This window comes from Crocodylus porosus, unplaced genomic scaffold (assembly GCF_001723895.1).
Source record: "Crocodylus porosus isolate Cpor-Errol unplaced genomic scaffold, CroPor_comp1, whole genome shotgun sequence".
Lineage (NCBI taxonomy): Eukaryota > Metazoa > Chordata > Crocodylia > Crocodylidae > Crocodylus > Crocodylus porosus.
The window spans coordinates 209,051,977-209,066,264 of record NW_017728886.1 but is presented as its reverse complement, the minus strand read 5'-3'; the positions used below and the strand labels follow the sequence as shown (position 1 = coordinate 209,066,264).

The window sequence follows — 14,288 nt, the reverse complement described above, 5'->3', positions numbered from 1 at the left end:
TGTGATTAATCAGAATGAGTTGTTCTGCATGTAGTATAAGTCACCTTCACAGATGGGATGTAGTATCAGAGTTGCTTCTGAATATTTGTTTTAATCCTTCCTAGAACAGACTTGTTTCATGTTGTCATGTATTAAATCACAGTCAGGAAACTAAATATCAGTACTAAGGAAAGAGATGTGAACTGGAGTTAGGAATAAGAGAATAGGCCATTGCGAAAGCAAGGAAGGAAAGACGGAAAGAAGGAAGACTTAAAATATCTATATGCTATCCTAAAACAAAGTAAAGAAAACTCTGCATTTTCTCCTTGGTTAATGCATAGTTACTTTCATATAGAAAAGCAGCTTTAAACTATGTGAATGTCAGATTCACTAGAAGAAAAATAACTGCAGGTAAAATCACACTAAATATTATGTTAAGAATGTTGTTCATATTATTATTTTTTAAATAAATGGTTATTCAGAAATATAACATTTTGGGGCGCAGGTAAAGTGAGACATTTAAAACATTATCTCTAACACTGTCTTCCTCCTAATTAACTAAATCCATCCTAATTGCCTCCTGACACAATTTATTTTGACATGCAAAATATTGAGAAAGAAAGGAATCTTGCTAAGACATTTTCATTACTACATGCATCAGGATTTTCTGTAAAATGCAGATTTCACTTGATCTTATATCACTTTAGGATACTGACTAAAAGATACTGGGTTATTAACAAAAGCACCTCAATTTTTCTCTCTCATTTTTTATAATCATTATACCGAACCTTTTTTACACAGAGGTGTGATTAGATTTAACCTGCCAACATATATGAAGAACTTTCTTCTCAGTACTTTAGAAGAAAGAATGATATATAATAGGTTTAAGTATAATCTGGTATATATAAATTGTTATCATGCCCAGATTAAGCCCTGATTTTCTCTTCTTTTTTTTTTTTGCAGGAAAGCTGGGGAACCTCCATTAATAAATGGTTGGATACCTTTCCTTGGAAAGGCTTTGAGTTTTATGAAAGATCCTTCAACCTTCTTGTTGTCTCAGCAACAAAAATTTGGAAACATTTTCACTATACACCTTGCTGGTGAGAAGCATTTTATTATTTCTCTGAAATTTCTATCAATGAAATTAAAGATTGGAAAATTTATTTTTATCAATTTAAATGTTTTTCTATATTTGTTTTAATCACAATGTTTAGTACAGCACTTACAAATGAAAATGACTTGGCTATCAGAATGTTGTTTCTAATATATGAAAAAGATATGAACCATAATAACTGTAAGTAAGTTTAGGGGTGAGTATAGGTATAAGCTGTCTGTCAGTAATATACACATAAGTTCTGCCAGTCTATCTATCTATCTATCTATCTATGGGATAGACATAATATGGATTGTGTTCCCTAAAAAAGTATAAACTAATATCATCTTGAGAGAAAAATATTAGATCAGATAAAGAAAACACTAAAAAAGTATAGAATATATTGTTACCTATTTTTTCAAGAGAATTAACAGGAACTGAATGAAGGAAGAGCCACCTGAAGTCATTCATATGATCAGGACTGGAACTTCGAAACTTCCTGCTTCCTAATCCACCACAATTATTTTATATACTGAAAATTGCATTATAATTAAATCCAATATAACTTCAAGACATTATATAGATGCTGCATTGACTTGCATCCACTAAAAGTCTCAGTTTTCATTTTAAAACTTTGATTCACATGAATGCAGGATGGGGCTATTTAATAGGCCTTTATAGCTCTAACTACTGAAATCCTAGTTCTGAAATCAGTTTTACAGTTGCATCAGTTACTACATTTAGAATGAATGCTTTCTCATTTTTTCCACTATTCCCATATTTTTCGGGAGTCTCAGATCAAAATATGAATCTAAGGAAGTCTGTTCCACAAAAAAGATGCATTTTATTTTATATAGTTATTACGTTAAACAAAAGCCACATTTTTTCATCCAGTTTAAAGTTATCAGAATGCAAACTGGGTACTTATTTTAATTTTTTCTCCCTGCAACAAAAATTGCTTAACTCTTTAGTAGTACAGATTTACAAGCTATTAGTTATATAATTTTATTCATTCCTGTTATTATTTTGAAACTAAAAGGAATAATAGGTTTTTCATCTAACAAGTGACTATAGCACATGTGCAGAAGCTACTTTTAGTAAAAATCTGTATTATTATTGATAAACTTTCACAAGCCACACAACAGCAGCTTATTTTGAATGTAAATTAATATTAGTAACTCAAAAGAAGACAATCTGAAATACTACTCTCATGTGTACAGTTGTATTTAAAAACCTGCAGTGTGTCAGTGGAGCATTTGTCTCTCTTTCCTTATATATGTTGTACTTATAAGAAAAGGTTTATTGATTTAATTTTCTTATTAAAGTAATCTGTGGATGTGATTTAAATTAACAAATACTATTTCAATGTGATGGATCAAAGATAAAATTTTGCTTATCTTTTCATTCCAGTGTATTTAAGGAAGCCTTCAATGATTAATCCAGTATGATCTTAAAATAGTGAAGTAATGGGTTATGAACATTATTTCATTCTTACTCTGGGAAATCCTAGGTTTTGTGAATTGATGTCATACCCATGCTATTATGGTAACCTTACCTTTTGTAATTCAGTATCAAGACCATTAAATACAGAGAGTTCAGTAAGGAGAAACAGTAGCACATCCTCGGCTTAAAAAAGCTTAGTTGGTACCTCATGTTTCAGATACCAAGTTATGCACAGAATTCCATGATATCTTAGTGATTTGACAAAGATGATGTTTGTATGTGCAGCAAACAGAACATCCCCTGTTGTATATGTACTATCATTACTTCCCCCCCCTGGTGTGTGACTAAAGGTCCTGTCAAAAAATTCTATCAATATATATTGTTCTAATTATTGGTTCTAAAACTAGTTCATTTGGAAAATGTGGAACGATGCTTGGAGTTTCTGGCATTGCCCCGTACCGGTAATGCGATTTCGCTGATTGTACTTTCCCATGTGATGAGCAAATGATTGTCATCCCGAAAAGTCTCAAGGGACATGGATGTCATCTTAATAAAGAAATTAAAAAGCACATCTTTCTATGAGAAACAATGTAAATTCCTGACCTGTCGCAGAAAATAGTTCTCTAATTGGTTTTGTGTGGTGGTGCAGCAGAATCGTTTTCCCCAAACGTCATACCAGCGAAGCACTACTGTACATCATTGTCAACAGTTCAGCAAAATCTTCCTAATAAGAGGACGATTACGTAAATGCAATAGTCTTTAAAAAAAAAAGAGTGAGGGAGAGTTGTTTCTATATTATAGTGCTTCCAGACCCAACCTTTTCACTAGATAAGGATAAAGAACAGATAGACAGCTAGGTAAAAACTTTAAGAACCTTGGAAAGTCTTTGTCACTGTTTCTCATAAGACATGGTATACCTTTTCCAATACATTATTCGAAATGATGCTGGGTACTGTAGCAGAATGTTTATGACTATTCTAGCTCAAGTTTTTAAAAAAAATTATCTGCATCTTACAGACTTTATGCTAAGCACGTCGTCTTTATAAAGCACTCATAGTAAACTTTTTTTTTTAAAGTAATGATCTACATAAATGCCACTAAAACTCCTTTTTTTCAATTAAGAAGTAATTTAATTCAGCTCCTTTTGACATTACGGCCCACTGTAAATATTGTTGTAATAACATACATTCATGATATATCACATGAAGTTCTTGTCTGTTGTAATTATCATTAAAACAACTAGAGTACATTATTAGAGATATTTCTTACCATCATACAAATATTGACTTCAATATTTACCAACCACTGGTAATTTTCATATCTTTTATAGCAATCTTTTATTTAGAGAAGATTGTATTAGCCATGGTGATATCATAGACATTTGCAGCAGTGGCTAGAATAAAAGCTGAAAGAATGAAAAAAGTAGTACAGTTTTGTCCATACATAGATATGTAAAGAAATTAATCAATCTGAGAACTTTTTGTAGGAATAAAGAAAAAATTAGCCATTTTGATTAGTTTCTATGCTATTCAACGGAACAGTTGACTTGTCTTCTTAGACTATAGGGAGATTTAGCATGCTTTTACTCTATGCTCATGTCTTTTCAAATGTTTCTGAAAAAGGAATTGTAGTGTCCACCAACATTGCTGAAGAGCTAAGGATTTCATTAAACTGTCCCAGAACAGCAACTTTTTATGTAAATTATTCTAATCTTAAAAACTTGCTGATCTAAAGAGCTTATAGTATGATATGTTGTACTTTTTGCCAGATTTGGCAATTAGCTTCTCAAGCTAATCAAATAAATATTCTGGTGAGTCCCAAGGTTTTGATCTGTTCCTTTAAAGACACCCAAACCTAAGGATCCTGAGTACCTAAGGATAACTAAAGCAAGATAGCATTTTTGGAATTACACATACTTAAGATTTTAAATAACAACTTGAAAAACATAGGAAAGGCCTGCATATGTCAGTGCTTGTTTCCACCAGTACACAGGCAGTGCTCTATAGAAGTGAGCTGAACTGAGGGAATGAAATTACTTAAAGGAAACACTTAAGTATGATCCCTCTTTTTACAAAACATAATTGAAATCAAAGGATTTTTTTTTCTATGTGATTGCTTATAGATTGTAAGACTACTGAGCCTTACATGTTGGTAGAGGAAATATTGTGACATGATTTCACCATGTAATGCAAAATCATAATTGACAATATGTTACAGTACACAACACATTGGTAAACACGTGTACCCATGTAGTTCAATGTACAAGTAGGACTGAAATCACTGAAAGATCCACTAACAAGTCACACTTCAGTCATTTGTAACTGCAGCTAGCGATGCTAGATTTCAGTTTTTACTAAGGAAAGAGATCTAAAATATTAGAGTACTTGGGTTCTATAGTTGGTTTTGTGTTCTCTATTGGAAGTACTTAAATAATCAGCACAATTTTCACAAACCAGCATACTTTGCTTTCCCTATTTACAGGTTAATTCTTCCTTGTTAAAACTGCAAAAACAGAGCAATTGAGACACTTTATTTTATGTGTTTCTATAAATTGTTGACTTGCCTGTGATGTAGTTTGGAAACTGAATTTGAGTTTGCAAAATAAATTTTCTCTTGACATTTATTTTTTATCTGGACATTTTCTTAAATCAATTGGAAACATATAAGACGAACAGAGTTGATGATCTGTGACACTGTCAAAGAAAATTCTAAACTAATCATTTTCTTTCAGAACTTTGCAATTATGCTAACAGTGAGTACTGATATAAGACTATTAAAATAGTTTTGTTTGCTGAAGGAATCATTTGCTTAAAACCATTTTGCTTATTTAAAAATATAGGAATTGATAAGTGTTTTGCTAAATGTCTGATTAAAGATCACAAAGAAACTCATATTTTGCATCTGAAATAAGCAGATGGTGGACAGATGGTTTAAATTAATATTAATTAAAAAATCTTAACTTAAATTGTTTACCCTGTAAACTCAAAGTTGGAAAGCCAGTTAACATCTTCAGGGTTAATAGTATTTCAAATCTACTTATTAAAACTCACTCCAAAGGGCTTTATTTCCAGCCTTTCATCACAAGGATGAGAACCTTGTGATAAAGTACCTTGAGGATGGAGTGGATAGAGTGCAAAGGGGCATCACTTCTAGGTCTTTAACATAGATGTGGAAGGATTTTGGACAGGCACTGAAAATTCATTTTATGTGCTGCACTCTAGCAGTCAGAATAATAATTGGGAATAAGAATACCTGGGTTCAACTCCTCCTCTAAATTATTTTACATTAAAGCATACTAGGAGTACCTCAAAACACTCAAGATACCATTGGCAAAGACATTGGAACAAATTCTATATTGATGTATGCCTTGTGCAACCTCATTCTTTTCAGTGGGATTGCATTGGATGTAATCAGGGAAAAATATGCCAGTTATAATTATTGGGGCCAGTGAAAGTGGTCCATGTATCTGTGTTTACTGTACAGAGATATATGTATTTACAATCATAATGGAAAATAATTATGCTCTCTCAGATATCAGTATGTGGTAACTAATAATACTTGTTAACACCTTTAGCACAGGGCTCAGAGCATCAGTTAGAGGGCCAAATTATGTCTGTTGAAGGATGTTCCAAGCATTAAACAGGACAGAATTAGGCCTCAGCTGCTGCAAGCTTTCCTTTGTTCTTGTTTTATAGTTAGAATATTTTACATTTTAATGGTACTATTTTTTTCCTAATGAGTGCCCCCACAATTTATGAATTAGAAACCTATACTGTAAATGACTTCTTAGCTCACCAGTGAATGACTAGCCATTTACCCACATATTTTCTTCACTGGCAGCTAATAGGGCTGTGCAACGCATCAGTCACTGATTCAATTCAGCCGAGATTCACCTTGATTCAGTGGCCGAATCTCCGATTCCGAATCCAATCAGGAGACCGTTTAACTTCTTTGAATTGAGTCAGAATCTTCTGAATCAATTCAGAGAAATTTGGAAAGATTTGAAGATTTAGCCACATAACTTTAAATGTTTATTCTACATACCTCAAGGTACCGGGCGGCTTGTGAATGCTGAGTTGGGGGGGTGATGGAGCATCCCACAGGAGTGCGGGGGGGTCCTGAGCATGCTCAGCAGCAGACCCAGAAGTGGACCAGAAGCACTTCTGGGAGCACACTGAGGGCCACCTGTGCCCCCCTGCCAGCTTAGTGACTGATGCCACCTGGGTCTGGGGGGGGGGCACCTGGGGCCCCCCCATGGACAATCACTGAGTCAGGAAGTGCGGGGGGTTCCCCCGCGTGCTTGGCAGTGGACCCAGAAGTGGACCAGAAGTACTTCGGGTCCACTTCTGGGTTTGCCACTGAGCACACGGGGGGGCGGGGGGTGAGCCCTGCCCTCCTGTGGGACACTCCATCCACCCCAGCATCGCAGCGTTCATGAGCTGTACCTGGTACCTCAAGGTATGTAAAAAAAACATTTCAAGCTATGTCAATGTCCAAATCCCTGATTCTCTGAATCAGTGTTGAATCTTCAGCTTTGGATTCAGCTGAATCAAATCAGGACAGTGATCAGAATCAGTAAATCAAATCACTGTCCCCGATTTGGGCTGAATCCGAATCCAAATCCAAATTGGATACAGCCTGTTTTGCACACCCTTAGCAGCTAATAAAAACTTTAGAGGTTAAGATGTTAGCAAACTTATCTTAAAAACATATAACACAATAATATAAAAATAACACTGCTAGGTATCTGTTTTTTTCCAGTATTATTATCAGTGGTTCAATATTGTCTCCTTCAGTTAAGTGTGTAAAGAAGGAGGGTATGTTGAAATCTAGAAAGGCATCTTGTGCATCCAACTTAGGCTCAGGAGTACGTAACAGTTGAGTTTCAGACACAAGGAGGTTGATCCAAAGAAAGCAGTTAAATGACTAGGCTCCCTATACAGTGCATTGGGACAACAGTTAAAGTAGGATTTTGGAAAGAGGGGAGAGGGCAGTCAGGATTGGGCCCTTGGCCTCAGAGCCTGGCAGTACACACCAGGCATGGCTCTGGCAAAATCAGACCCTTGGCTCCTGTGGGTAGATGGCAAGAGGGGAGGAGGAATTGAAGTCAGATACGATCACATCACCACACTTCCTCATGCTCTCCACCCCCCATCACATGTGCGTAGGAATTTTGGGGCAACCTACAAAAACCCATATGCTGATGGGAAGTTAGCTGATAGGAAACTCTGACTAGTTGCAAACATTACCTTTTTTTCTGATTTAGGTGGCCATCAATCCAACCCTGGGCCCCAAGCCCCATGCATCCCAGCTGGGCAGCAGCCCCTGTCCCAGCCCTACCCAATTCCCTCCCTTCCTCCCTCCCCCCACCATCAGACTTACCTATGGGAGCTGCTCTCCAGGATGCCTGGCAGCCTTGTGCATGCGTGAACGTGCACATATGTATGGCACCCCCTGCCTGACTACCCTTCTCCTGCTCCCCCCCCAGTCCCTTGGGGGGGAACAAAAACAGCTGCTGCTGCAACAATGGCTGATGGCACCACAATAGTTAGCACAGCAAAAGTCAGCACTGTCCCAGGGACCACACATCTGGCACACACGTAGTGATACCCCTTTGTTTTAACAATGATACCACATTGCCCTTCAAGATATATTTTTTTAAATAAACCACATGGGAAATGTATTGATGTTATAATAAAGCTGCTTCAGCCTGTTATATGAAAAGGCAGTACAGAAGAACACAATATAATTAAAAGGTATTTTGGGTACCATGTTTTTTCTTTGAGTTATGGAAAACATCTGAGGCTTTGTTCCTAGGATGAGACTCAAGACACATGGCCTCTGTTCCTATGTAAAACCCCAAGGACTTCAGGGTGATCTGGGAATGTATGCAGAACTCATTGCAGAACAAAAGCTTTCATTTTTAGAACTAATCATTTGGGCCCTTTGGTTTCTTTGGCTGATAAGTGAGCATATTCCCCACTGCAGTCTTTCTGAAAGTATTCTCCATTTATACAGAATGATTTACTTGTTCCTTTTTGCCCTTAAGAGATGTATAGTTTTAAAAGTATTATGTTAAGCCATATTGCATTTTCCTAAGTTAAACCAGTTTAGTAAATGTTTCTTATGATTCCGGAGTGCCCTATTTATATGTATAGATCACCCTTCATTTTTGTCAAAATAATAGATCAGTCTGCACTTGAACAGCCCTATTCTGGCTTTAGGAGTACAATAAAAACACATGCAGGTGAAATCTTCATCCTCCACAAAAATTAATTACTGATTTTTTCTAACTAAATACATATTGTAATTTCTCCCTTTTTTCTTTTACAAATAATTTTAGGGGCTTGCAATGTGACTTAGGAAAAAGAAATATTCTCTGAAGTTAAATTCAAGCCTTAGGGAAAAGAAATATTCTCTGAAGTTAATGTTGAAGTTGATTTTTTTAGTGACTGTTTTTCAAAAGTGTTAAAAAGCATATTTGGGTTTTTTTTTTTTTATCTCTTCTCTCCAGGTAAATACTGTACCTTTTTCATGGACCCATTCCAATTTGTTTATATTGTCCGAAATTGCAAGCAACTTGGATTTCAAGAATTTGCAGATAAAATGATATCCAGAAGTTTTGACGTCCCATCTATATTGAGTACAAAATTCCCAGAACTGAATGAAAACCTGCATAGAATGTACCAATACCTACAAGGGAAGTCTTTGGACATGCTTTCAGAAGACATGATGAAAAATCTCCAACAAATATTTGAAAGGAAATGCTCGCAAGCAACAGATTGGGAAGCAGAAAAAATGTACAAGTTCTGCTGCTCTGTAATGTTTGAAGCCAGTTTTATAACACTATATGGAAGAGTTCCTGCTGCAGATGGCCACAAAGTTATTAGTGAAATCAGAGACAAATTTACAAAGTTTGATGCCAACTTTCCCTATTTAGTTTTAGGCATACCAGTTGAGTTGCTAGGAGCTACCAAGAAGGTTCGGAAGGAGCTTATACGTCATTTTTCATATCAGAATATGACAAAATGGCTGGGAGGGTCTGAAGTGATCCAAGCCAGAAAAGATCTATTTGAGAAATATGAGCTGCTCACAGTTTATGACAAAGCAGGTAGGAAACTTATGAAAGATTGCTTGTCTGAAATAAAATAATTTACTATAGACCTTTGAAATAAAAAGGCAAAATGGCGACCTTGAATTTTTTTTTATGTTCTTTCTAATTGGCTAATGATAAAATGTTTTACTCTGAAACAACCCTCTATGATAATTGATTTTTTTTTTGCTGAGGTGGTAAAACAAGATACTTAATGGTGATAATGAGAAAGATTATAACTGAGCTGCATTTACTCCCCCCCCCCCACATTACATTTCAAACTCTTCTCATTAAGCAGAAAATTAGACTTCAGAAGCCTATTGGTCCTCATTAGCATTCACTGATCCTTGGCTGGGTCTGTGTCCTAACATCTTTTAATTAGCACACTGCAAATCTAATCAGTGTAATAAACGCTATTAATCTTCCTTTTCACTTATTTTCTCCCAGCACATCATTTTACCTTCTTGTGGGCCTCTGTGGCAAACACAATTCCAGCTACATTCTGGGCCATGTATTATCTTCTGCGGCACCCAGAAGCTCTTGCAGTGGTGCGTGACGAAATTGACCATTTGCTGCAGTCAACAGGTCAAAAGAAAGGGCCTGGATATAACATCCACCTCACCAGAGAACAATTGGACAACCTGGTCTACCTAGGTAATTTATTTTTATCTCTTATGAAGAAAAGAGGGTATCTCTCTGCAAACTCAGTTTATCACTCATTTCTGTTTACTGAGAAGGTGGAGGACACAGCTGCTTAATTGACATAATAACACCCATTTACATCAATTATAAATTATGTAGTTTATAGCTGTAGATACACTCATTGCATGTAAACATTAGAGCCCAGGTAATTAACTATGCAAGGTATGCAAAAGGCTAAATCGAAGCTTTGCAATTATTTGAAAAAAAGTTTATGCCTATTAAGTTGTTTGATTCTGAGCATCTGCCTAAGTGTTAATGCATTTCAAATACTTCTGTACTGAATTACAAAGGAAGACCCTTCTCCAAAATGCAAGCTGGCAGGAAAATCAGTGTGTGCACCAAGCGTAATTTGTTAATTTCCAAAAATAATTTTAGTCTTTTAGACTTTACAAAGGGAGCTGTTTTTAAATCAGACACAGGTATGTGACAGCTAACTACATTCAATGGGCAGTGTTTTACAAACAGGCACCAGTTTTTCTTTGTCTTAGCATTTCAAGGCTTCATTTCTGCTTATGAGACTTCTGGCAGATAAGTAAGAGATGACAATATCTTTCACTTCTACCTCACTGACTCAAATGTGACACAAGTTAGTAGAGACGGAGTTTTATTTCCAGTAGCTGGACTGGGCTTTCCTAATATCATTTGATGCTTGGTATTCATGTCCTAGAACACAAGTAACTGCATCACAAATCCTAAGAGGGGAGATTTCCAGAGGCACAGATGGTAGTTAAGACATCTAATTCATGCATCTAAGAAATATCTACCCCCCTCTCTAGAAATACAAATCTCCATTGACACGGGTTGGCAATATCCACAGAATGGACAACAACTGAATAAGAGTGTAGAGATTGAGATTCCATTGAAGTTAATGGAGCTGCTTTTCTGCTTAAAACCGAGCATGTGCATAAAAGCTTTCCTAGATCAGAGCCTAAATTGCCTTTCCACTCTTCTGAAAAGCTTATATTGGGATTTCATTGGCAGGGTAGTTTGGGGAAAATGCACATTGTGGATGCCCATGATTTGCTGGTTTTGTATGCAGAGAAAGACCTTTGTTCTCCAGGACCATCAGTATTTGCCACATATCACAAGCATTGTATTCATGTTTTTAAAGTCTGAGCTGATTATTATAGAACAAAAATAAAACTGCCCTTGTTTTCTCAACTTTGGGCACAGATCTAAGGCAGCTATAATACTATACATGGGCCTAGAATGTAGTTCCAGAGTCACTGGATGCTTGGTTTGAAGAATTATGGAACGGGGAGAAACCATTTTGATGTACAAAAGGTGGGCAGGATTATTCTAAGTCAATATCCACAAAATATTTGACTGTCCAGTGATGTAATGTATCACACCAAGATTAGCAGGCAAATAGAAAAAGTTACTAGACAAAGAAGTTAGAAGCACGAATGGGAGCATGGCCAGTTTATTTGGAGGGGAAGACTGGGTGGTATGCTGCAAAATAATAACTAGGAAGAGAAGATAAAGGAAAATGGAATGATAACCATGTTGAGCCTGGTATCCTTTTCTTGAGTTTAAAATGTATATCCATACTGCATTTTGCTTAGCCTTTTAAAAATTATACAGTATTCAGTAACACTGGGGTTTTGTGAAGTTGTTATTTCATGATTTGCGTCCAGTGCCATTAAGGATCAAACAAATGTGAGTACCTCACTAAAACCATCTGGTGCAAAATGGAGTGATGTGAACAGTTTAAAACATTAAATATATCATCCAAACTAATGTTCCTTGAAATTCTAAAGTCCTTGAGTAATGTTTGATTCACATATTGTGAGGAAAGCACCTGACCCTACTCACAGAGCATTTTTGTTAATTTTTATTATCACATTCAACTGAACGAGATATGAACAGAAGCTAGATTTCAGTTCTTTAGCACTTTAGTTATAATCCACAAAATTATAGCAGGGAAAAACATCCACTACAACTAAGTGTATTAAATTCCCATTTTAATGAAAGGGACACTAAGTTAATATGTCTGGGAGGAGTTTGACTTTTATAGCCAAATTTCCCAGTGACTGGACTGGCCATTGTGTACATGAAAGAAGCACAGGATAAAACTTGTTCTGTAGACTTAGAATACTTTAATCAGACTACCTGAGAACGTCGGAGTTTTTCCATCTCATATGTAAGCCAGAGATGGGGATTCGTCTCTCTGTTCCAAATGTGTAAGACAGACCAGGAGGGTTACAATAGCATTTTGGAATTATGATGTTCCCATTTTAAATGTTCTGGTTCCTCAAATACTAAAACTGCAAGAAAGCCTACTTTGTTTCCTTAAAGTTTGGAGAACAAGAATTACTGCAACTTGTCCCAAAAACAACAACATGTTTATGGTCAAAATAGTCTAGTCTGTGGAACAGTATTGCTTCTGAATTGTAAGTTTATGTGTCCTGTCCAATTAAAAACTGGGTAATGTTACTATATGATGGGCTGACTGGATTTATTTTTTTTCCAGAGATTTCTGGAACATCACATTTTCCCTTTTTGTCTACCTAAGACTTCTCCAGGATCCAGTATGTGCTTATTTGCATGAGCACAGTAACATACATTATTAGTCATTATGACTCGCAATGGAGCTTTAAGATAGTAAACGATACACGAGAATGGTCTGCCAGTTTTTATGGCTATAACTGAAATGCAAAGGGTAAAGCAGACATGCATTTAACACACATTTAATTCAAACCCTCCTTATTTAGTACATTTTATAATGTTTGTATTCATTCATATTGTGAAGCATTCTTGCCTCAGGGCATCACTGAATTCCAGATATCTGCTTCTAAAGAAACACTGTTAAAAAAAAAACTGCATGAAAAGGTAGAAAACCTAAAAGTAACATAGTACAAGAAAAAAGGCCATAGTGTTGGTGATAAATACAAACAAAAATGTAGGTTTGAATGGAAAAAATAAAATTATTGCTTCATATGTGCTGGTCACTACTGCTCAGATCTTAGTAAGCCACAAATCTGCTTGTTTCAGATATTGTTTGTGCTGGCACACAGTAGTGCATAGAGTAAATTATCACCAAAAATATTTGCATTTTCAATAGCTATTTTTCTACAATACACTTTAATAATTATAGGGCCCTATTATCAGTTCAATGTTAGCATAAAATTAACGGTCCTTTATGCACAATAAGTTTTATAAAACATTTACAGATAGAGATCATGTTTAATTAAAATTAACTTGCATATGAAAGCCAAATGCACTAATCATTCACAATGACCTTTTATTACCTGCAGTCCCTTGTTTTGGCTGGATGATTGACAGCTTGCTGTTTGGCTACCATGTTGTATTTCAGCTGACAAGACTTTTCATTTTAACTCAATTTGCCTGCCTATCACAAGCTGGTGGCAGGCCAGGCTCAAGTCACCCAGCTTTGCCTCGGCAGCTTGCTCTATTTCTCATTAGTACGCATTTATTCAGTGGAAATTGGAAGACAAATGCTTGAAGGCATGTGAACTAAGTATAGCAAATTAGGTTTAAAGACTGAATATTTATAAGTATATTGAAACAGTTTTAAAAAAAATCTAGAATGAATTGAAAGCTGAGTGCAAGCTTTGGTATAAGAGAAATGAAGACAGAAGTGGGAGGATTCTAAGAATAACAATACTATGAGATCTCTCTCTCGCTGTATAGAAAATACGTAAAATCTCTCTAATGCCTTATCAAATAACAGCCTGTCTTCTCCTTTATGTAGTGCTCGTACAATGAAGTTCAGCATCTCATGTGTGTAAGAAAGGGGAAAAAATGAGGGTCATGTTCATTTGCTGCTTGGTTATCCCTTGGTATGCTTTAAATTGCCTTGTTTGTTCGGCACTAGCACAGAAACAGATGTTGCTCTACCGTGCTGGATAATTTACTGTACCTCATGGTGCAGAATGGAAGGCCTCCCAAGCTACCCAGCTGGTCTGTCAGTAGCAATGGCTGGTGTCTGCTGAACTATGACAACTGCAAGTAGAG

At 36.1% G+C, this 14,288-nt stretch overlaps 1 protein-coding gene across 2 annotated transcripts in view; it reads left to right on the top strand.

Moving 5' to 3' along the window:
* Positions 1-14,288, top strand: part of LOC109319078 (25-hydroxycholesterol 7-alpha-hydroxylase) — a 177,581-nt gene that overhangs the window by 156,623 nt on the left and 6,670 nt on the right. For both annotated transcript variants that reach the window (XM_019548594.1, XM_019548602.1), the window contains exons 2-4: positions 943-1,079; positions 9,030-9,626; positions 10,056-10,262. In XM_019548594.1, coding sequence (XP_019404139.1) covers positions 943-1,079; positions 9,030-9,626; positions 10,056-10,262 — 941 coding nt within the window. The remainder of the gene's footprint in view (positions 1-942; positions 1,080-9,029; positions 9,627-10,055; positions 10,263-14,288) is intronic.